This window comes from Amborella trichopoda, chromosome 2 (genome assembly GCF_054954075.1).
Source record: "Amborella trichopoda isolate Santa Cruz 75 chromosome 2, AtrichopodaSantaCruz75HAP2 v2.0, whole genome shotgun sequence".
Lineage (NCBI taxonomy): Eukaryota > Viridiplantae > Streptophyta > Magnoliopsida > Amborellales > Amborellaceae > Amborella > Amborella trichopoda.
Genome location: NC_142337.1, coordinates 14817413 through 14840725, shown reverse-complemented (window position 1 = coordinate 14840725; position 23313 = coordinate 14817413). Strand labels below are relative to the sequence as shown.

General features: G+C 35.5%; 1 protein-coding gene across 6 annotated transcripts in view; it reads left to right on the top strand.

Moving 5' to 3' along the window:
- Positions 1–21678, top strand: part of LOC18439154 (protein kinase and Mad3-BUB1-I domain-containing protein) — a 41425-nt gene extending 19747 nt beyond the window's left edge. For 4 of the 6 annotated variants that reach the window (XM_088858157.1, XM_088858156.1, XM_020670313.2 and 1 more), the window contains 8 exons: positions 4935–5038; positions 5120–5191; positions 5539–5625; positions 6116–6273; positions 20161–20215; positions 20302–20436; positions 20525–20646; positions 21208–21678. In XM_088858157.1, coding sequence (XP_088714283.1) covers positions 4935–5038; positions 5120–5191; positions 5539–5625; positions 6116–6273; positions 20161–20215; positions 20302–20436; positions 20525–20646; positions 21208–21397 — 923 coding nt within the window. In that variant the 3' untranslated portion in view covers positions 21398–21678. Of the gene's footprint in view, positions 1–4934; positions 5039–5119; positions 5192–5538; positions 5626–6115; positions 6274–20160; positions 20216–20288; positions 20437–20524; positions 20647–21207 lie in introns of all 6 variants that reach the window. The other 2 variants (XR_016049296.1, XR_016049295.1) reach the window with 1 other exon arrangement.
- Positions 21679–23313: the final 1635 nt, after the last annotated feature.

The window sequence follows — 23313 nt, the reverse complement described above, 5'->3', positions numbered from 1 at the left end:
AAAACGAAAAGAACGCTCATTCTCTAAAAACCCACCTGTTGAATTTTAAGGCTTAAGAAGAGATGGGTTGGGAGAGAAACTTATGGTGTTTTAGTCTCTCCGTCTCTCTCTAATTACCCATAATTCCTCTCTCTCTCTCTCTCTCTCTAAAGTTTAGAGGTGTCTTGATCACAAGGGAGTACTCATAAGCCTTGCAAGGTCACCTTGAGACATGCCACTGGTGAGCCTAATCTCATGCACCATTATCCTTAACTTTCTCGCTCTACATTGCTATTAATCTCTTCATGCTTCAGAACTTCTAGCAAGATATTGAATGCTTTTGATGCTTTTGAGTTGTGGATTTTCTTATTCTTTATAAGCCCTAGTTGGAGCATATTAATTGGTGAGTGCGTTCCAACTTCGTATTTGCTCATTTGGTCTGATTCATGACTAGGATAAAGCATGAACTAATTGATAACAGTTTGGGGATTTGATTTGGTGATTTGAGGAGCTCTTAGTTATAAATATATGCTTGTGCTTCTTATGTGATTAAATTATATGGATGTGAAGTGTTTAATAATATTTTCAAGTAAGGTTCAAAGAGAGATTTTGATTCAAATCTATTTTTGCATTAATCTAGATTAGTAACCACTTTAAATCGATCCTACCAATTAGGATTGAGATAATTCTTTGTAGAGGGACCAAGAATTTGGTTGTTGTGTGCATTGTTAAGACAATATCAAGAGGGCCCTCATGGCTATCTCTTTCCTCGATTTGAGTGGATTGAGTTGGTGAGGAAAGAGTGGATTGCTGGTCTTGGGTTGTTCAAAATAATCCATAGATTTCAACAAGGTATGGATGCCATCATGCATTATTCTTGCAAAGGAGGAGAACTTTTACATAAAAGGACGGGTTGTGATTGGGCATCGACCTCCATATTGCACATGGATATTCTTAAGGAGCTATACTCTTCACTTAGTGCAGGTTACTCAAGGTAAAAAAAGGATATGTGATCCTAATTTTGGAAGGGAATGAAGTGAGAAATCAAAGAGTTTGTTGAAGAATGTCATGTTTGCCAAAGGAATGAAGGTGAAATAGTCGGTTATTGGGGTTACTATAGCCACTCCTAGTACTTGATTATATTTGGACAGACATTTCATGGACTTCATAGAAGGGTTGCCAAGTTTTCAAGGCAAAAATTTTATCATGGTAGTGGTTAATAGGCTATCAAATATGTGTAGGTTGGCCTGATGTCTCAACCATACACTGCCTCCACTACTGCTCAAATTTTGTGGATAAGATTTTAAGTTGCATGACATGCCACAATCAATTATCTGTGGAAGTGCTGTTGTTTCTATAAGTAACTTTTGGAAAGAGTTCTTTCGACTACACGTATGCAACTTAAGATCAGTACGGCTTATCATCCACCGATTAATAGAAAAAGGGAAGTTGTAGACCGCAGTTTGGAGTTGAATTTATGTTATTTTTCTGGTGAGATGCCAAAATGCTAGGTAAGGTGGTCATCTTTGGTAAAATGGAGTTATGATGCTACACTCCAGTCTGTGACAATGATGACACCTTTGAACGGTCTATGCTCTACGTCACCATTAGTATCTTATTATTTTCCTGTTTCTACAAAGGTAGATCAATTTAATAAAGAGATACAAGATTTTGATCAGATTTTAAAGGTCTTGAAGGAAAACCTTCATGTTGTTTAACATCATCTGAAGCAATAGGTGGATCGTCACAGGTTGGAAAGGGAGTTTTAGGTGGATGGCTTTTCCTATCGACAGATCTCTATGAAGAAATGTGTAGTGCATAAGCTCTATCCCAAGTTTTATGGGCCTTATATGATCATTCAGAAAGTAGGTCTGATGGCTTACATATTACGATGAGGATTCATCCTCATTTTCATGTTTCTTATTTCAAGAAAAAGATTGGACCACATCATAGAGTTCCAACATGCTTCTTGGTCTTGCTAAAGATGGTGCCTTGAACGTTTAGCCACTTTCTATCTTGACAAGGAGAAATTGTTAAGCACAATGATCAAGTAGTTATTGAAGTGCTCGTCCAGTGGACTGATATGGCCCCCATGATGCAATTTAGGAGCATCTCTACAAGCTTCAACAACATACTTATGACCTTGAGGGCAAGGTCACATTCAAGGGGGAGGGGATGCTATATTTGATGTAGGGAAATTTGAGGGAAAAATAAAATATACAATAAGCACCTTGACACAAGTAAATTTGGAAAGAAGCCAAACATAAGCAATTTTGGAGAAACCCTAAGGCTTTCTCCCACCTAGGGCTCAACCTTAGCCGTCTTTTACAAGACAAAGTCTTTTCTTTGAGCCCTTAGCCGTCTTTTACAAGACAAAGTCTTTTCTTTCTTACAGAGGAATACATGAATGACTCTCTAGCTGTCACACACCAAGTTTTATAATACTAGAATTTCAAAGATGTGACAGTCCATTCTTAACGAACAAAACCAAATTTGAAATTTTCACTAAATATTACATCAAAACAAAATTTCCACTTAACTTTCCGATTTGTACAACGTTTATTTCACACTTATAATTTGCATGAAGATCTATGTGTATATACAACTGTAATAAAACAAGAAATACAAAGGGAATTCATCCATGACTATAACCTTCTTCCAACTACTTCTGCTGTACATACGAAGCATGCGGCTGCGATTACTCTAAAAAACATTTCAGAATAGTTTGATGAGTTTGACTACTCAGTAAGTGACCATCATTATCCCTACAAATCATGTTTAGAGAGTGTAAATATTTTCTAAAAGAACACATATTAAGCAGAATTTTGACATACTGATTTCATGCATTCTAATATACGCTATTAGACAGATTCACTTCTAATCTTACACATATCCTGTATTCCTTATTAAACAAAGAAAATAAGCATAATACATTGACTATATGCACATGATTGTATCAAGATCATATTATTACAATCAAGTATCAGATATGGTCAGACAAGTATCCACATTAACAGAAGTCCTGCACTAGAAGCAGTAACCTCGGGTTCCAGGCCATGGTTTCAAGGTTAGGACTTCTATTATCCCACAAAATGAAGCGCCACCATCGGGTAAATCCGTTGCGTAATACCTCACACACACACACACAACCCCAGCGCGCATTGGGGCTTTTGATAGGCACTGGCCTTGCAAGACATGGCCCTCTCATATGCCCTTTTGGCGAGAGAGCGTTGCACTACCAAAGGGGTCCTAATGAGTAGTGTCTTTCATAAGTTTTGGGGGTGCAACCTCCCAAACACAATCCGATCCTAACTCTCATCCTATTATAGAGAGTAAGGATAAATCACGACTGTCGGCATAAGTATCTCATCATATCATAACAGAGGCATGTCTTCATGCACTCATATTTTATAAATAGCATGTTAGCATGCACACCTATCTTATTAGAAGCATGCTGCTATACACGTGTATCTTATCAGAAGCATGTTGCCATGCACACATATCTTATTAGAAGCATGTTGCGATGCACACATCTTATCAAAAGCATGTGTCATATGTAATTACAAGGAACCTCAACATTTCTATGATGTACATATAGTCATGAGGGGCATCATTATGTCACACTATCATGCATATCAATTCAAAAGACCTTATTATGTCAATTGTAGGCTATATATCAATGTAGTAGATGTCAAACAACGATACTTTTCCATAAAATAATTCAAAGTAATTACTTGCACATAACACTTGAGATCTTCTTGATCTGAAAGATCATCGTCTTGCCCATTATTGAGGCTCGCGAACTGCTGCGCTAGCTTCTGTACGTGCCTTTCAAGGTCTTCAATTCTGTCATCTATAGGATCACAGTGTAGATCTACGAAAACCTCCCTTCTATGGCCTCTTCTTGCTGCCATGGGTTCGCCAAAATCTCAAATCCTAGGCAAATAATCAACAAAAATTGCTGAAATCAGCAAAATCTAGGTTGTTTTAGCAAAACTTTAGCCAAAATTAGCAACCCCTAGGTCCACTACAATTTCCCCTCTTTGTTGTTGACCTAGGGTACCAAAAATAGTAGTGTTACAGTAAATGCGTACGCTACATTAACTTTTGTACTTGCTACAGTAACTTCAGTGTGGATTGCGGGCTCTGATATGACTTGAAGTAGGGAAATTTGAGGGAACAATAAAATCAACAATAAGCACCTTGATACTAGGAATTTTGGAAACAAGTCAAACACAAGCAATTTTGGAGATACCCTGAGGTTTCTCTCACCTAAGGCTCAACCCTTAGGCTTCTTTTACAAGGCAGTTTTTTCTTTTCTTAAAGAGGAATACGTGAATTACTCTCTAACTCATCCATGCCCTCATTTATACTGAAAAATTATTGTTTTGGACAATATTTGTCATTGCAATAAACTTTTGACTAAAAGGTCCTAACTTAAATATGACTTCAAACTAAATTCCCTAACTTCAATTAAAATATCTAAAAACTCCCTAACTGGTCTGAAATGAATAAAAGAAACTATAAAAACCCTAGAATTCCTAAAAACTAAAAATCTTAATCTAAGTTGCGGTTAGGTTTTAGTATAAAAGAAAAATGTGTATTTTCAATTAGGGGAAATGAAAAACCCATCTTTTTTATTGATGTAGGAGGCTTGAGTTGAAACCGTTTGTACTATTCTTTTTATATATTTTTTGTGAGTTTTTCTAGCTGTGGCTGTGGCTGTGGCTGTTAGATCATAACATAGTCGTCAATAAGATATACATGTTGAGAATATGTAAATTTGGATTTTGCATAATGATTTCTGAACTTAGTCATGCGGATTGTTCATACTTATGTATTCCATTGAATAGAATATTGTGGTGTAATAGGGAAAGCCAATATGATCCATTTAAAATATGTATCAATTATGAAGTTTGTAATTGTCGCTGCTCTTGGTTTTGGCTCTTGGCTAGGTGGATGCAAGTACCAGATAAAAGGATGTGCAGGTCGTGGCGGTTTTGCTGAAGTATACAAAGCTTACAAGAGTGAACTCCCTGAGGACGTCGTTGCACTGAAGGTTCTTCCTTATCTTATGTTTGTGAGGTTTTATTGAAGTGCAACTCAAACCAAGACGTGGATTACATCTTATTTTCTCCAGATACAAAAGCCTGCTTTTCCTTGGGAGTTCTACTTGTACCGCCAACTTGATAAGCGCATACCGTCTAAGGAAGTACGCACAAATAGTTGAACTGCTATTATTTCTTGTCACTTTTGTGAAAAATCAGTGTGAGACTGAGTCCTTACTTAATTATTGGGGAATTTAGTTTTGCCAAGCTAATTTTCCAATTCATATTCAATTGTCTATAAAAGAAAAAAGAGAAAATCATAGGAGTTATCGTCAAATCATTCTGCTGTAGCACCAATGTCATACTTTGAACTTGCAGTATTTCATGTTCATCCCTTTTCTCCATTTGCTGATTGTTTAGGCTCTCTTCCATGCACTGCTGATTTTACGTGGATTCCTGTTTATACTTTATAATGCAAACATTTCTTATTTTGACTTTGTTTTCTGGGCAGAGGTCAGCCTTTGGCTTTGCACAAAGAGTGCACATCTTTTCTGATTGCAGCATTCTGGTCTGTGACTATGTGGCACATGGCCTTCAGGTATATGTTGTATGTGGAATGCTTGCATATGTTTTGTTGGAAAACAATCCAAGAAAAAAGAAAACTATAGGTATACTGTAATCCAATTGACTATGGAAAACCTTAGTTCACTTGGGTCATCACCGTCAAGAAAGGATCGGCAGTTATGGAGAGGGATTTGGACCCCTGTTGGGATCATATCCTGTTCTGGTGGGTCCCACTTCCTCTCCATAAGTGTTCAACATTCCATAAGACAGCAGAAAACCTAATCAACTAATCCCATAGTTTTATGTAATCCAAATAATGTGCACCTCTCTGATAATGAAATGACTGAGGGCTATGGCTGATTCTCTGGATCAGACAAGCTTTCATTGTATGCGCATTGGATGTATTCAACTCAGGATTGTTATCTGCTTAGCTAAAAGTTGAGGCACCAAATTTCCCCCCTTTTTTTTTATCATATGGATCTGTTATCTGATGCATTCATCATGTTATTATCACACATGAACAGGATGTTATAAATTCCTACTTAGTGACTGGACAACACATGGATGAAATTCTATGCATGTATTACACAACAGAGATGTTGCGTATGCTGGAAACTTTACACACTGCAGGCATCATTCATGGTGATTTTAAGTCCGACAATTTACTCGTTCGGTACGCGAGGTAAGTGTATTTGATATTTGGAGATCGTGTAGGTACCAAACTTGTTTTAGATATCCTCTGTGATCTACAGATTTTATGCATTGAAAATGAGAGTGCTAGAAATAAGTGTTGTAAATGACATAGTCATTGGAGGATCAATGTTGGGAATATACAGACCTACACCATATTACAGTCTCCTTAACCATATCATGGCACTGAAACAATATACTGATGCATTATTGGTATCAGAGTCATTATCTTGAAAGATGGATGGTCCTACGTATTTATTAAACATTAAGCTATATGTATCTTCACAGTTAAGAATGAAATAAAAGCACTTCCCTTGGTGATATTCAAGTAATTTTCAAAATAATGATTTCTTTGCAAATGTGAAGTTTTGATTAAGATAAATTTATATTTAGATTCATTGACTTTATTTTGATTCAATTAATTAGGGGAGTCGTGTGCATGTATGTTTGCCTTTCCTGTTATCGTTCAAAGGAATTTATGTCATCGTATACATGTCACTTTATAGTCTCGTTCTCTTGTAAATGAGGGGTTTAAGCCATCACTTTTATAAATGCAATTATGTTTATCTCATATACTTCATATCAAAGCAGAATTAGGAAAAAGGTCTGAAGATCGTAATTTGTTAAATTCAGTCATTGCTTGGAGTTGCTTCTCAACAAGATCTATAGTTCTTATGTTTCTATCTCTCAGTTCTAAGAATAATTGGGATAATTCTTTTTGTAAACTAGATTTTTGCTCTTGTAGGTCCTCAAAGGTAGAAGGACTTCTAATAGGAATAGTAGTCACTTGTATTCCTGACTAAAAGATTAAAGTTATGGCCCTATGGTCTCAAAGCCCAATTAGCCTTTAAAATGTTGCCTTTTCTTCTTAGATGATGCTTTCCTTATTGGTCTTAGGTTCATATAAAGAGTACTATAAAACTATATTCTCAAAAAAAAAAAGAAAAAAAAGAAAAAGAAAAAAAACTAACAAGCACAACAATAGGAGGCAGTGCACTGTCTATTGTAGAAAAATAATAACAATAGCAACTTTATTGAAATTGGTAGAGAGAGAAAATAGATATGGAGAGAGGAATTTTGCTGCGAAGCGTATAGCTAGAGGGATGGGTAGATAGCTCTTAGATTTTGTTGTGTATTTTAATGGGTTAGTGAGCCCTCTTTATAAGCTTTGCCTTAAAATACATGTTAGGTTTTGTATCCAATGGTCAAGGTCTATCTCTACCCATATCAACGGCTAAGCCTTCCTTCTCCAATCTCTCTCTCTCTCTCTCTCTCACACACACACACACTAAAAAAAACGTTTTGGTTCAACATGACCATTAAAGCATTATTGATGGATGGCTTGAAAAGGAAAGAGAAATGACATTTACAAAAAAAAGGTAGTCAAAGAATTTAAGGGAAATAAGACTATTATAAAAATAAATAATATTATTAAATGTATTTAGAATAAAAGAAAAAGGAGGGGCCATGAAGTAAATGGTAGTCATGAGGCCTTAGTGGCTATACTCCAACACCTCCCATTGTTCCAAACATATACATTGTGATCCAAATTAGCTATATAGCTTATATAAGGCTAGATTAGTAGCCAAAGGGTTAACTCAAGAAGGAGTAGTTTATGTGAAGACACATTCTCTTGTAGCAAAATTTGCATCTATAAGGATAATAACATTGGTAGCATATTATGGCTTGGAATTATTTCTATTAGACTTTAAGACAACTTTCTTAAATGGAGAATATTTATTTGAAACAAGTAATAGGGATATGTAGTTACAGATCAAGAAGAAAAAGTATATAAATTCAAGAAATCATTATATGGTCTAAAACAATCATCGAGGCATTGGTACTTAACGTTTCGCAAGACAATTGTCCAAATTAGCTATAAAGCTAATAGATTGAATCACTATATATGTGTTTGAAATAGTGGGAGTAAATTTGTGTTTTTGTCTCTATATGTAGATGATATTCTATTAGCTCCAAATGATATGAAAATGAGAAATAAAACTAAATATTGGCTTAATTTATATTTTGAAATGAAGGATATGAGAGTAGCTTCATATGTTTTGGGAATAAAGATTACAAGCGATAGAAATTCTAGGCCTCTCCACTTATCTCAAGAAAAATATCTAAAGAATGTTCTTAAGAGATTTAAGATAGAAAACTGTAAACCAATGAAGACTCCTATATGTAAGGGCATGAAGTTCTCAAAGAAAGAATGTCCAATTAATGATGCAGATGAAGCTAAAATGGAACATATTCATATAAACAAGCCAATTGATCTGTTATGTAATGCTTTGTACAAGACTTGATCTTAGTTTTGCAATAAGATATGTCAGTAGATTTCTATATAACCCAGTATGACTCGCTGGCAAGCAATTAAAATGATGCTTAGATATATTCAAGGAACCAAACATTATAAATTATGCTATCAGGCGTATAACGAACAAATTCAAGGATTCTCTAATGCAGATTTTGCAAGAGATCCTGATGATAGAAAATTCATTTTTGGAAGTCTTTTCTTCTTTAGACTGTTTCTTGATTTAGTAAGAAACGTGAATGTGCTTCTCGATAAAGCAGAATACATCTGTTGTAGTATAACTTCTACTTTTGTTGTCTAGATAAGCCGTTTCATTAGGGAGTTGAAGTTGGAAATAACCAAGCAGCAATTTCGTTAATTACAATTGAAGCTATTACCTCCAAGGGAAGACTCATAGAAGTTGATTATTACTATATCCATGGTAGAGTGGGAAAAGAAAGAAATTGCAGTAAGTTATTTGCCTCCAAATGATATGGTAGCAGACCCTTGAACTAACTGATTGACTGTTGAAATGTCCTCCAAGCGTGTGACCAAGATGGGATTTAGAGAAATATAGATTATCCTCTTGAGAGGCACCTTTGAATGTTACAAAGTATTAAATCCTGTAGATGGACAAAACCTTGTAGTGGGTCATGTTACATAGGGTAAAACCTTAAACAGGCAAAACCTTGTGGCTTAGCAATGTTCTTGCATTCGGCCTTTTAGCCAAGTGGTTGGTGTTCGAGTATGACCCCAAAGGCCTCATGACTACCATTTACTTCATGGTCCCCCTCTTTCCTTTTATTTCAAATATATTTAATAATAATATTACTTTTTATAATGGTCTTACTTCCTTTAAATTTTTTGACTACCTTTTTTTTGGTAAATCTCATTCTCTATTATTTTTAAGCCACCAATCAATAATGCACTAACGGTCATGTTTAAATAAAATGTTTAGTTTAGTATAAGAGAGAGAGAATGGAACCTATTGATATGGGCAGAGAGAGATCTTGACCATTGGATACAAAACCTACCATATGTGGCAAGGGGATAAGCTCTAAAGCTTATAAAATGGGGTTCCCTTAATCATTAAAATACACAACAAATTCTAAGAGTTATCTGCCATCTCTCCAGTTATCCATACGCGTCACAACAAAATTGCTCTCTCTATATCTATTTTCTCTCTATCAATTTCAATAACGTTACTATGTTTATTATTTTTCTAAACTGTTATCAGTGCACAATTGGTCTATCTTTTTTTTATTTTTCCTTGTGGGAGCACTATCTAATTGTGGTGGTGCAATCAACTTGTTTCTCTATCTCTGTTGGGTTCACCCAAGGATCACCTTTAACATTTCAACTTTTTTTTTCTTTCGCAAAAGGGTTCACGCCATTGACATCAATAACAGGTACGGACCTGTGCAAGCAAGATACTTTTTTTGGGGGTTTGTAGAGACTTATTCTCTCATCTTTTTTGGGTTTTAGAGACCTATTTTGTAACATCTGTTTTTTGGGTTTGTAGAGGCTTATTTTCTCTCATCCTTGAAAGCTTTTGTCCATTTGTTGCCTCTCCCTCTTTTGTCACGTAGTGCTTCTCTCCCATCTAATAACCTTTTTTTTGTTTTTTATTTTTTTAATTACCTCATTGGGCACACGCTTTGAGATCCAATTCTTTTTGGTTATTTTTTGCATACTTCTTCTTGCTGAAGTATTCTATCCCCTAGTAAACTTTCCCGTGAAAGAACTTGAGGGTCGTAGAAGCAACGTGATTACCTTGTGCACCCTCAGTTGAGTTGCAAGCACAAACTGTTGGGGTCCAAACTTTTGCAGCGAAGAGACTTTCACTTGTCGCCCGAAATTAAAGTTAGTCCTTCATCTTGGTGATTCTTTGGAGGCCATTACCTGCTGTTCCACTTAAGGCAATACATGAATCACCATCAATCAAAGAAGTGCAACCATCATTATCTAAAAAAAAAAAGTTGGTAAATCATCCGTCAACGGAGTGGTCAATTGATTTAAACCTTGAATTTCATTGGTATTCCTATAATTTTCTGATAACATGGTTAATAAATTTGTGATGAGTGAACTATCTAAAACTGAAAAACTTAATGGGACAAACTTCAATATGTGAAAAAAAAAGAATTGCATCTTAATTCAAGACAAGAATGATTATGTTTTGACATTTATTAAGCCTGAATTGGGTTCAAACCCCTCTGCCCTAAGTAGAAAACAACTTGCGAAATGGGAAGGAGATGACAAATTGACAAAAACCACATTGCTTATATTTATGGAGGATGATTTGATAAGGGTTTTTGTTGATTATGAAACCTCTAAATTAATGCTGGACGCTTTGACGGATAAATATGGATCTACATCTAAAACCTATATTCAACTTTTATTTCAGAAATACAATTCACGTAGGATGAGGGAAAATGAATCTATGGTAGTGCGTGTTAACAAAATGATTGTTCTTGTTAAATACAATTCACTCATATTTATGGTTTTGACTATGAGTGACAAAATCCACAATAGCATGATCCATTACAAGAATATCTTTTCCTTTTATCATGAGTGATGAAATATGTTTGAGCATGACACTCCTCATGATGAAAAGTTTGAGAGGTATTCACCTTATAATAAAACTATAAATATTTGTCATGAGAAAGCATAAGAAAAATGTTATGACAAAGCATTGCCACAATGGTAGTGCTCAAAAGTGGGAGTGGACCTTTGACAGATTACTAGGCTCAACCCTCATGATCAAGTAGGAGGATGCATGTGCATGTGGCCACTGTGTTGGCATAGACATTGTGTTAGCGCATGCGGTGATTGTATTGGTCCATGTGACCATTGTGTTGGCACATATGGTGAGTAGCTATTGTGGTAGCACATGTGGCTATTGTGTTCGCGCATTGGGCTATTGTGTTGGCAAATGTGACCATTGTGTTCGCACAACTGGTAAGTGGCTATTATAGTAGCATATGTGGCCATTATGTTGGCACATGTGGTTGTTGTATTGGCACATGTAACCACTGCGTTGGTACATGTAGTGAGTGGATATTGAATTAGCACATGTGGCCATTATGTTGGCGCATGAGCTACTTGTGTTGGCACATGTGACCATTGTATTGGTGCATGTGGTGAGTGTTTATGACATTATGTTGGCACATGCAGTCATTGTGTTGTCGCATGTGGTGGCCATGAGGCCTCACAATGCCATACCATTTTTCTGCATTAGCCAGAAAATTGTGACGATGGCTTGTAAAAATTTTCTTACTATGAGTGATAAATCTGCATTAAGGGCTCATGGCCATGCGTTTCTGGTGTTGGCACATGTCACCATTATGTTCGTACCATGTGGTGAGTGGCTATGGCATTATGTTGGCATATCCAGTCATTGTGTTGGCGCTTGTGGTGGCCAAGAAGCCTCACAATGCCATACTATTTTTTCGCATTAGTGTGAAAATCCTCATGATGCCTCGTCACAGTTCTTGTCTAATAAAACATATTCTATCATGAGGATTTTCATGCTAACACAGATTTGTCACTCATTAAAAAGATCATGCATATTCTTGTAATAGTTTTTTTTTAATTACTTAACCATGAGGACTACAACTATTGAATTTAGATAAGTCATGGATGCACTCCCACTTGGCCTCATGTGCCAACAATCTCGGACTTGGCCATGACCGCCGAGCATAATGATAAGTCAGTTACACTCCCACTTTTTGACTATGAATTTTATGGCAATATTTGTGATGATGTTTTTCTCACGCTTTCGCGGATATGTCTCTCAACAACAAATTTCTATAATTTCCATCATGAGGATTTTCATGTTAATGCAGATTTGTCACTCTTGGAAAACAACTGACTTAGACATGTTTTAGTCCCCATTAAGCTCGTGTGTTTAAAAAATAGTTTCACTTAGACTCTCTGTCAATGGGTCAGAGTTCATATTGGACGAGGGCAAGTAACTAATGGTTACGTCATTTTTTCAACATCTTGAATGTAGTGATATTGCACTTTTAGATGTTCTAGAGTAGAGAGAGAAAATCTAGAATGTTGTGTTTGAGCCAAGAGAGATATCTTGACTCTATACTAACAAGATTTAAAATGGAAAATTGTAAACCACTATCAACTCTTGTTGGAAAGAGAGTAAAATTATCTAAGAAGGATTGTCCAATAGAAGAACAAGAAAAATATAATGTTCCCTATGGCAAGCTATTAGTAGCTTAGTGCATGCTGCAAAGATGCCCAAAGACCAGATTCGACCCATGTTGAAAAGCAGCCTAAAGAGATGTTAAGCAATTCTTGTGATTTTTGTTTTTTACGGAATGGCTTCTTAGACAATTTTCTTGATAGGCATGGTTCACAAGTTTGGAACTCAATTTCTTTAAGATTTGGAATTAATCTTGTTTTTAATAATTTTTGCATTTTATTTTTGTTAATATGTCCTAATTTCAAGTGCCATATATATGCATCATTTTCAGCCACATTTCTTGCCATATCGATATAAGAAGAAGTAACATTATTCATTCCATTAACAACATTTAGGTGATACAAATTTTCAACTTTCTCCCCCCAATCATAAATTCAAGCATGTTTCTCAATAGACACCTTTCTAGTCCTGAAACACACCTTATAGCCCCTTTCATCTAACTTAGGGACAGAAATAAGGTTGTGCCTCATATTAGGTGCATACAAAGTATTAATGAGGAAGAAATTTATATTTTCAGGCAACTCCAACTTGTATGTGCCAACATCTAGCATATCACAGAAGGTGTCATTCCCCATGTATATCTGTTGGTTGCCGGTTTTCACCATAGTTGCTGGAATCTCTCCACCAACCTCGTGTTTCCAGTTCTGAGACCCGATTCCGTTAAGGAATCTCAATGGAATCTGTTTTTTGGAACCAAGGAAACTTGATTCCTCAATTTCAGAATTTCGAATTGACACATCTTTAGAAACCACTTTTTGGAACCATGGAAACTTGATTCTTTAATTTCGGAATCTCGATTTAACTCATCGTTAGAAACCATTTATCGGAACCAAGGAAACTCCATTCCTTAATTTCGGAATCTCAATCCAACGCATCTTTAGAAACTTGAACCCATTAATTGTGGGTAGACGTTCTCAAATATATCGAATATAGATTTCAATGAGGATTTAATCTTGATTCCACGTCAATTGGAGAAATCTTCTTTCAAATGCTTCTAGTGATTGCAGGGTTTCATTATTTTACTTGTGCCACCTTGGATGGCCTTTGCTTTAAATTTAAAATATAACTGGTAAATACAACACATACAAGTAAAAGTAAAACCATGGTGTAGACATAATCCTATTTTGTCTTTAAAATAATGAAGTCAAAATCACAATTTAAAAATACTTGTCTTTTGTATATAATGACAGTAAGTTCAATAGTCAACACAATCACTTTAAAATTTGATAAACCTTTTAATAAGAGACATCCAATATACGTTATAGAGTTGATGATCCTCAAGATGTGCTTGTGGCTTCCTTCTCCAACAAAATGAAATCTCGATTCCTGGTGGGGATCGTCAAATGCATTCCATAGTCCATGTTATTATAAATCTTGATCTCAAACTGGCATGGATCTTTGATCAATATACTTCAGAAACTTGATTCCAAATATGCTAGAATCTTGATTCAAAACAACAACGTATCTTTGTTCCACATATGTCAGAAACTCGATTCCATGGATGTCGAAAAATCGATTCTGCATATTAATGAATCTTGACTCCTGGAGTGTTGATTCGAAGGGGATAGGAATCTCGATTCCAAGGAGGACGGAATCTCGATTCCATATGTGGATGAAACTTGGAACTATTTTGGTCGAAACACGATTCTCAGAAACTAGGAATCTTGTTCCTAGCAATTCCTATTGTACGGACAATGTTTCCTAAGACAAGAATCTTCTAGCCGACCGCGATTTCGCGATGCCGGTTCCAAAAACGATTCGAGTTCCCAGGTGTTTCCAACAACTATGGTTTTGATTTCCTTCATATCAACAAAAACATCCTTAGTTTTTGAAACATGCCTAGTCGATGCAGAGTCCACCCATCATCCTCTCAAATCATGATTGGCCACCATTGATTCAGAAACCACACAAAATAGGTCGAGCTTCTTGTTGCTCTTGTGGTTGCTCCTTTGTTCATTGTTCTTGCGGTAGCCATTATTGGAAACATTGTCATTAAGACATTGAGGTTTAATGTGCCCTATCTCTCGACACTTGAAACAATTTGGCGGGTTTTGTAAGCCTTTCATCCTTGCAGTTTGAAAACTTTACCCTTCCCTTTAAATCTCTTATTGTTATTTCGATCATTGTAGGATTTAGGGCGGTCAGTTTTAGAGGAATTTTAGGCAAAGTACAATTCTTCCTTTCTCTTTTTTATTTCTTCTTTCTTCCTTTATATTTAGTTGCATGTGTAAGTTCAACATGGTAATTCCTTGGGTTGAGGGATTAAGAGCAATGACTACAGGTCCCCATGAAGGTGGGAGATTGTACAGTACAATTGACACTTGCATACGATAGGGAATGGGGTTTCCTGTCCCAACAAGGTCTTTAGCCGGAACAATCATTTTGTTAACATGCTCTACCACATATTCATTTCCCCTCATCCTACATGAATTGCATTTTTGAAACAAAGGTTGAATACGGGTTTCAGATGTAGATCCTTATTTTTCCATCCAAGCCTCCATCATTAATTTAGAAGTTTCATAATCTTCAAAAACTCTTATCAAATCATCCTTCATAAAGTAAGCAATGTGGTTTTTTCTAATTTGTCATCTCCTTCCCATTTCACAAATCGTCTTCTACTTTGGGCAGAGGGGTTTAAACCCAATTCAGGTTTAGTAGAAGTCAAAACATAATAAATCTTGTCTTGAATAAAGATGTAGTTCATTTTTTTTTCCACATATTGAAATTTGTCTCATTAAGTTTTTCGGTTTTAGATAGTTTACTCATCACAAATCTAGCAGCTATGTTATAAAAAAGTATAGGAATATCAATGAAATTCAAGGGTTAGATCAACTAACCACTCTGTCAACGGATGATTTACCAACTTGTTTTTTTAGATGATGATGGCTGCATCTCTTTGGTTGATGGTGGTTCACGGATCCCCTTGAACAGCTGGTAATGGCCTCCAAAGAATTACCAAAATGAAGAACTTTGATTTAGAGTGACAAGTGCAAGTCTCTTCGCTGTAAAAGTTTGGAGCCCAATAGTTTGCGCTTGCAACTCAAGTGAGGGTGCGCAAAGTAATCATGTTGTTGCTTGGATCCTCAAGTTGTTTCATGGGAAAGTTTACCATGAGATAGAATGCCTCAGTAAGAAGTATGTAAAAAAAACGCTCAAAAAGAATTGGATCTCAAAAAGTGTGCCCAATGAGGTAATAGAAGAGAAATAAAAAGACAAAAAAAAAAGAAGTTATTAGATGAGAGAGAAGCACTACATGACAAAGGAGGGAGAGGCAACAAAAAGGACAAAAACTTTAAAAGATGAGAGAGAATAAGCCTCTACAAACACAAAAAAATGATGTGAGAGAATAAGTCTCTACAAATCCAAAAATGATGAGAGATAATAAGTCTCTAAAGACCCAAAAAGGATGAGAGATAATAAGTCTCTAAAAACCCAAAAAAAAAGTACCTTGCTTGTGTAGGTCCGTACATATTATTGATATCCATGGCGTGAATCCTTTTGTGAGAAAAAAAAGAAGTTGAATTGTCAATGGTGATGCTTTGGTCAACCCAACAGAGATAAAGAAACAAGTTGATTGCACCACCACAATTCGATAATGCTGCCACATGAATTCCAGTGTAGAAAAATAATAAAAATAGAAAATTTATTGAAAGTAGGGATTCTCATTTCCTAGAAAATTAGGTAACGAGAAAATAAAAATAAAGAGGTTGAAAGTAGTTTTTTGAGAAAAGGTGACTAGATGTTGAAACTTGTTTGAAGGACACAATAAAGATCAAGGGAATCCCATGGATCGTATACCAACAACTAGTGATTTTGACCCTATTGAGTCCCCTAATCTAGATAAAAATCAGAGTTATAGAGCTCCTCCTTTTTATTTAGATGAATATTATTTTTTCTTAAATGAGGATGAGATAGATGAACCATGTACTTATAGTGAAGCCATCAACTCACCTAAATCATCTGAATGTATCAATGTTATGGATGATAAAATTAACTCTTTTTAAAGAAACCAAGTATGGGAACTTGTAGACCTACCTAAAGATATGAAGGTTGTAGGATGTAAATGGATCCTTAAGAAGAAATTTAAAACTGATGGAACCATTAATAAATATAAAGCTACATTAGTAGCTGAAGGGTTTACTAAAAAATAAAGAGTAGATTATGTGGAGATATATTCTCCTATGGCAAAATTTGCATCTATAAGGATAATATTAGCATTGATAGTTTATTATGACTTGGAATTATTCCAATTAAATTTTAAGACAAATATCTCAAATGGAGAATTAAAAGAGGATATTTATAGGAAACAATCAGAGGGATATGTAGTTACAAGTTAAGAAGAAAGCATATATAAATTGAAGAAATCATTATAGGAAAATGTTTATATAAGTGTGAGGCTCTAAACAATCAAATTAGGGAATTAGAAGAGGTTGTTTTGATGCCCAAATATCCTCAAATTGATCATCTCGACCTCAAGATGCATGGACATGAGAAAAAAATGGATTTTATGTTTTGGAAATAGTGCATCTTGTAATGCATTTTTGGACCGTCAATTTTCAAGTTTCATAGATTTGCTCGATCTACACTATTTTTAAAGCTTTAAATTTTATATTTATAGATGAAAACATATTTTAAGGCTATCACAAAGATTTCCAGTATTGAAACCACATTTCTCAACACTACATGAAGGTGCTCTTTACTTTGATTGTTTAGAGTCTCGGCTTTATACAACCCGCACCCATCATTATATAGTTTAAAACAATCATCTAAGCAATGGTGCTCAACTTTTCACAAAACAATTGCCCAAATTAGCTATATAGCTAATAGATTGGATCACTGTGTATATTTTTCGAATAGTGGGAGTAAACTTGTGATTTATCTCTATATGTAGTTGATATTCTATTAGCTGGAAATGATATGGACATGATAAATAAAACTAGATCTTGGCTTAATTCACTTTTTGAAATGAAGGATATGGGAGAAGTGTCATATTTTTTGGGAATAAAACTTGCAAGCGATATAAATTCTAGGCTTCTCCACTTATCTCAATAAAAATATCTAGAGAATGTTCTTAAGAGATTTAAGATAAAAACTGCAAACCAATGAAAACTCTTATTTGTAAGGGCATGAAGCTATCAAAGAAAGAATTTTCAATTAATGATACAGACAAGGCTAAAATGGAACACAGTCCATATAAACAAGCCATTAGGGTCTATTATGTATCATGCTTTGTACAAGAGCTGACCTTAGTTTTGCATTAGGATATGTCAGTAGATTTCAAAGTAAGCCAGGGATGACTCACTGCAATTAATAAAAGGATATTCATATATATCCAAAGAGCTAAACATTACAAATTATGCTATCAGGCTGATAACCTACAAATTCAAGGATTCTCAGATGCAGATTTCCTAGGAGATCTTGATATAGAAAATCCACTTTTGGAAATCTTTTCCTCTTTGTTGGAGGTTTTGTTTCTTAGTTTAGTAATAAATATGAATATGTTGCCCGATGCACAATGGAAGCGGAATATATCTCTTGTAGTTTAGCTCTACTTTTGCCTTTTGGATAAGCCACTTCATTAGGGATTTGAAGGTGGAAATAACCGACGAGGCAGTTCAAATAATTTGTGATAACCATGTTGTAATTCCGTTGATTACAAATAGAGCAATTAGCTCCAAGGGAAGACTCATAGAAGTCCAAGACATAGTGGAACAAAAAGAAATTGCAATAAGTTATATGCATTCCCAGGATATGATAGCAGACCCTTTAACTAAGCGATTGGCTGTTGAAATAGTCTCCAAGCATATGACCATGATGAGACTTAGACAAATATAGAGTTTTCTCCCAAGAGACACCTTTGAATGCTACAAAAGATTAAATCCTGTAGATGGATAAAGGCTTGTAGTTGACCATGTCATATTGGGTAAAACCTTGAACAGGCAAAACCTTGTGGCTTAGCAAAATTGATATATTCGGCCTTTTTTGCCAAGTGGGAGGTATTGGAGTCTAGCCACAAAGGCTTCATGACTACCATTTACTTTATGGTCCCTCTCTTTTCGTTATTTCAAATGTAATTAATAATATTATGTACTTTCTATAATGGTCTAATTTCTTTTAAATTGTTTGACTAACCTTTTTTTGGTAAATGTCATTCTCTTTTCTTTTTAAGCCATCCATCAATAATGCTCTAACGGTCATGTTAAACCAAAACGTTTTCTTTAGGATAAAAGAGAGAGTGAGAGAGAGAGAGAATGGAGAAGAAAGGCTTAGCTATTGATATGGGCAAAGAGATCTTGACCATTGGATGCAAAACCTGCCATATGTAGCAAGGGGATAAGCTACAAAGCCTATAAAAAGGTGGTAAGGGGATATGCTCCGTAGCTTATAAAAGGGGTTTCACTAACCCTTTAAAATACACCAAAATCTAAGAACTATTGTCCATCTCTCCAGTTATTCATGCGCTTCACAACAAAATTCCTCTCGTCATATCTACTCTCTCTCTCTCCACCAATTTCAATAAGGGATTATCTATAAAGAGATATTTTATCTTTTGTATATGGAGGTCATAATCATTTTTATCCCTTAAATTTCAAAATGGGTGGTTGTAAGAGTGTCATTGAATCGACACAAAGTTCCAAAAAAACTTTTTTTGGACTTTGTGACTCACCCCAAGCCATCTAATGTGACATCTAATGAAAACAAAGGGGTATTATTCATGATCTGAATTTAAAGGGTCTGCTATTTGAATAATTCCATTCATGAATAATACCCCTTTAACTATCTGAGAAAAGATTTCATGGGAACATTAGACCCCTTTGAATAATTTCGTTCATGATAGCAGACCCTTTAAATACTCACAAAAAGTCTGGAAGACCCAAAAGGAGAATTCCGTTCATGAATAATACCCCTTTAACCAAAGGGGTATTATTCATGATCTGAATTTATTGTCGAACATTTAGCAGATAAAACAAAGGGGTATTATTCATCAACGGAATTTATTGTTTTTCAGTTAGCAATTGAAAATCCATGAACCCGTCTATTTGCTTAAGTGGTGACCGACAAGTAATATTGTTTCGTGGTAGATTATATAAGTTCTCCTATTTCTGGTTTCTGCATCACCCAGAAATCATTGTTTTCCTCTTTTTGTTGAATATAAATTGTAGCATCTTGTAAGTAATGCATATCTTTATTCATGGAGTAATTTTCTGTAAATTACTTGTGGAGCCTTGTGCGGCTTCCCAATCTAAATTTATGGTCCTTTCTTTCAGTTCTTTCTGTAAGATTTATCATCATCCTTACTTGATTGGTCAAATACAATTGCTATTTCTGATTTGATAGTTCTAAGTTAGTTCCTACCTTTTCAATAGTGGTGACCCACAGGAGGATGCATTTCTTAGTCGCAGTGGGCCCTGGGAAGATCAGGTGAATACTATTAAGTCAAGTCTCAACAATTGGATAGTTCTACATTCATTCAGTTTGTGAATAATGAGTGTAGTTTTGAAGTGCAGGGACTTTGCCTTATAGATTGGGGAAGAGGAATTGACTTGAGTCTCTTCCCTGTTGATATAGAGTTCCATGCGGATTGTAGGACTTCAAATTTCCGTTGTATTGAGATGCAAGAGAATCGGCCATGGAAATTTCAGGCAATTCCCATTTTTGTCTTCTTCAGAAAGCATTACTTTAATATTTATGGAAATTCACTCATTATAGTTTTCCCTTAACATCTTCTAGGTGGACATTTATGGTCTTTGTGTCGTTGTTCACATGATGCTACATGGGCAATACATGGAGCTAGAGAAAAAAATCGGTGCCGATGGGTCTGTTCTTTATCAACCCAAATCTTATTTGAAAAGGTACTGACGTATTCTCCTTCTGGCTCTTCCACACTTTTTGTGAGTATTTAGGAGCCAAGTTTTCTCTGGCTCTATATTTTCAAGTTGCAGTTTGGATTGAATGCACATTAGACTTTCCATTCAGGCACACTTATGCAGCATTTTTTTTCCGATCTTTACCTGGGAAAACATTGTGATGCTGCTGCATCTTGGATATGTACTAAGGTCTCTTGAGGCCTTGAATACAATTTTGCCTGGCAAAATTACTAGATTTCTTGGGCACCAAAAAATGACTGTATCTACACAGTGATTTTCATTCCTCCATGATTATTAAATTTCAGGATTATGCATCTCTCTCTCTCTCTCTCTCTCTCTCTCTGCGGGTGTTATATTCTAGCACGAACCAAAAGGTGATGATGCGTCTCTTACACTTCCCATCAGGAATGTCAGGATGATACATCCAACAGACCATATTCTTTACCAAATGCAAAGTACTAATTGACATAGTTCTTCGTCTTCGCTTTTCATTGTAGATGTCTTTGTTGGTTTCCTAATGTATGGATATATCTAATTGAGTTTCAGGTACTGGAACATTGATCTCTGGCAAAACATGTTTACAACCTTGCTCAATTGTCAAGGGAACTATAGCCCCATGATATTGCAGGGCTTGAGGAAGTCTTTTGAAGACTATATGTGCAAGCAACCCCATTTGATCAAGAAACTGATGCAATTGTTAGTGAGACAACGGACATGCCTGTGTTCTGGCAAGTAATGCCATCTCCCCTTATCACAATCTGTTATTTGAGGAGACATACTCGTTCTCCTGTTGCAACACAATCATTTGTATGATTTATAAGTTCCCAATAAATATTAAGATGTAATATGCATCTCTGGAGAACTGGAAAGGCTAAGTGCTTCTGTTCCGATGTTGAAGCCTTTGTATGGTTGTCATCTTGAAGCACATACTGTTGCAAAATGGATGTAAGAACTCTGATTTTGCAAGAATGCAATTGAGGAGTTTCTGTAGTGATTCAAGGGATATGCATTTCTGAATTTTAGTTTGGAAGGATGGAAATAGATTTTCAAGCTACCATTAGGTTTTCGACACTGGAACGATATCTCCAATCAAATTTTAGAGTTGCGCCTTACTTCTAAATTATAAGGAGGCAATCTTACACAAACCTCACCGTAATTCAATTGTTAATTTCACAGCTAGCAATTGTGTTATTTTTAGAGTAATCCAAGATCAATTGATAGTATGATTAGGACATGTAGTTCCTAGTAGCGGCCATTTGATTTTGGGTGAGGTTTGTAGAAGGCACTCATCTTGGCACACATCTAAATTTCGTTGGAAGATATATTTTTGGTGTTGGAAACCTTATGATGATTTGAAAATCCATGTTAAAAAAATAATTAATAAAATTTAAATTTTCAAAAGTGATGCAGATCGAATAGATCTATAAACATTTGAAAATATTGAAAAGAGATTGTCTAGATAATGTTTTATATGATGCATTGTTTTTAGAACTTGAAATTCGTTTTTCTTATGCCATATTGTGGTTGAGATGATCAATTTGAAGGTTTTTTAATTTCGAAACACTATTTTCTATTGGATTTTTTGATGTGGGCCTTACTTCTATAGTACCTTATATAAACTTTTTCCTTTGATTTTTGGTCAGAATCGCCTAATCATAATAATATAATTTGATCGTAACATTTCTCTTGCACAATGTATAAAATATTAACACTACTCATGAATTTGGTTGATATTAACAAAAGATGTAAAACAGTAACACACTTGGGTAACACCACTCATTGACGAGTTCAGCTATTGTTACTAGTAACAAAGAGATTATGTATGCATTATCCATAGAACTGACAATGACCAATGGGAAAAATTCACTTGCACGCAAGACCAAGGAGGAAAAGTATCAGCATTCAAGAAGGAATCAGCAATTTGTAAGGTCAATTTTCCCGTGTAAAGTTTAAATAAAACAAGGCTAGGGTTTTTGAGTCCCCCGCCTCACATGTACATGTGTAACCGCATCCCCCTACTAAAGTCCGGCTTAGGAGCTTCCTTCCCAAACACTTTACACGTGCACAAACAGTATGTATATTTGATCCCGCCTTCCCCACCATTCCTCTAACATAGAACATTGATGTTAGAGGCATTTGTTTTTTTTTTTTGTTTTGGTGCAACTTACATCAATAAAACCAGTTGCTTACATAACTACATCAAGATTTGTGTAGCGACCCCAAATGTTGACACCAAAGATTACACACTTTATGGAGTTGGTTTTTGGTGATAAGAAGGTTTGGTATTTCTAAAGCTGATATAGAAGTTAATTATCTCAATTTTATGCAGCAAACTTCTATTAAAACAATACCTAAAGGACAATGGAAAGCTCCGGGGGTGGGAAGTATGAAACTCAATATTGATGGCAGCTCATATGAAAACCTGGGTCCAACTGGAACAGGGGGGGTTGCGGGAGATTCTAATGGTGTTATCCTATTCTATTTTGCAGGGACGTGTGGTAAAAGAACAGCTAATGAGGCGGAGATGTTAGCAGTTCTTCAAGGATTAAAAATTTTGAAGGAACAAAACTCTCAGTATCCTTGTGTTATTGAAGGAGACTCCTTGAATGTTATTAGTTGGTTTAATAAGGTTTGGAGGCGACCATGGAGGTT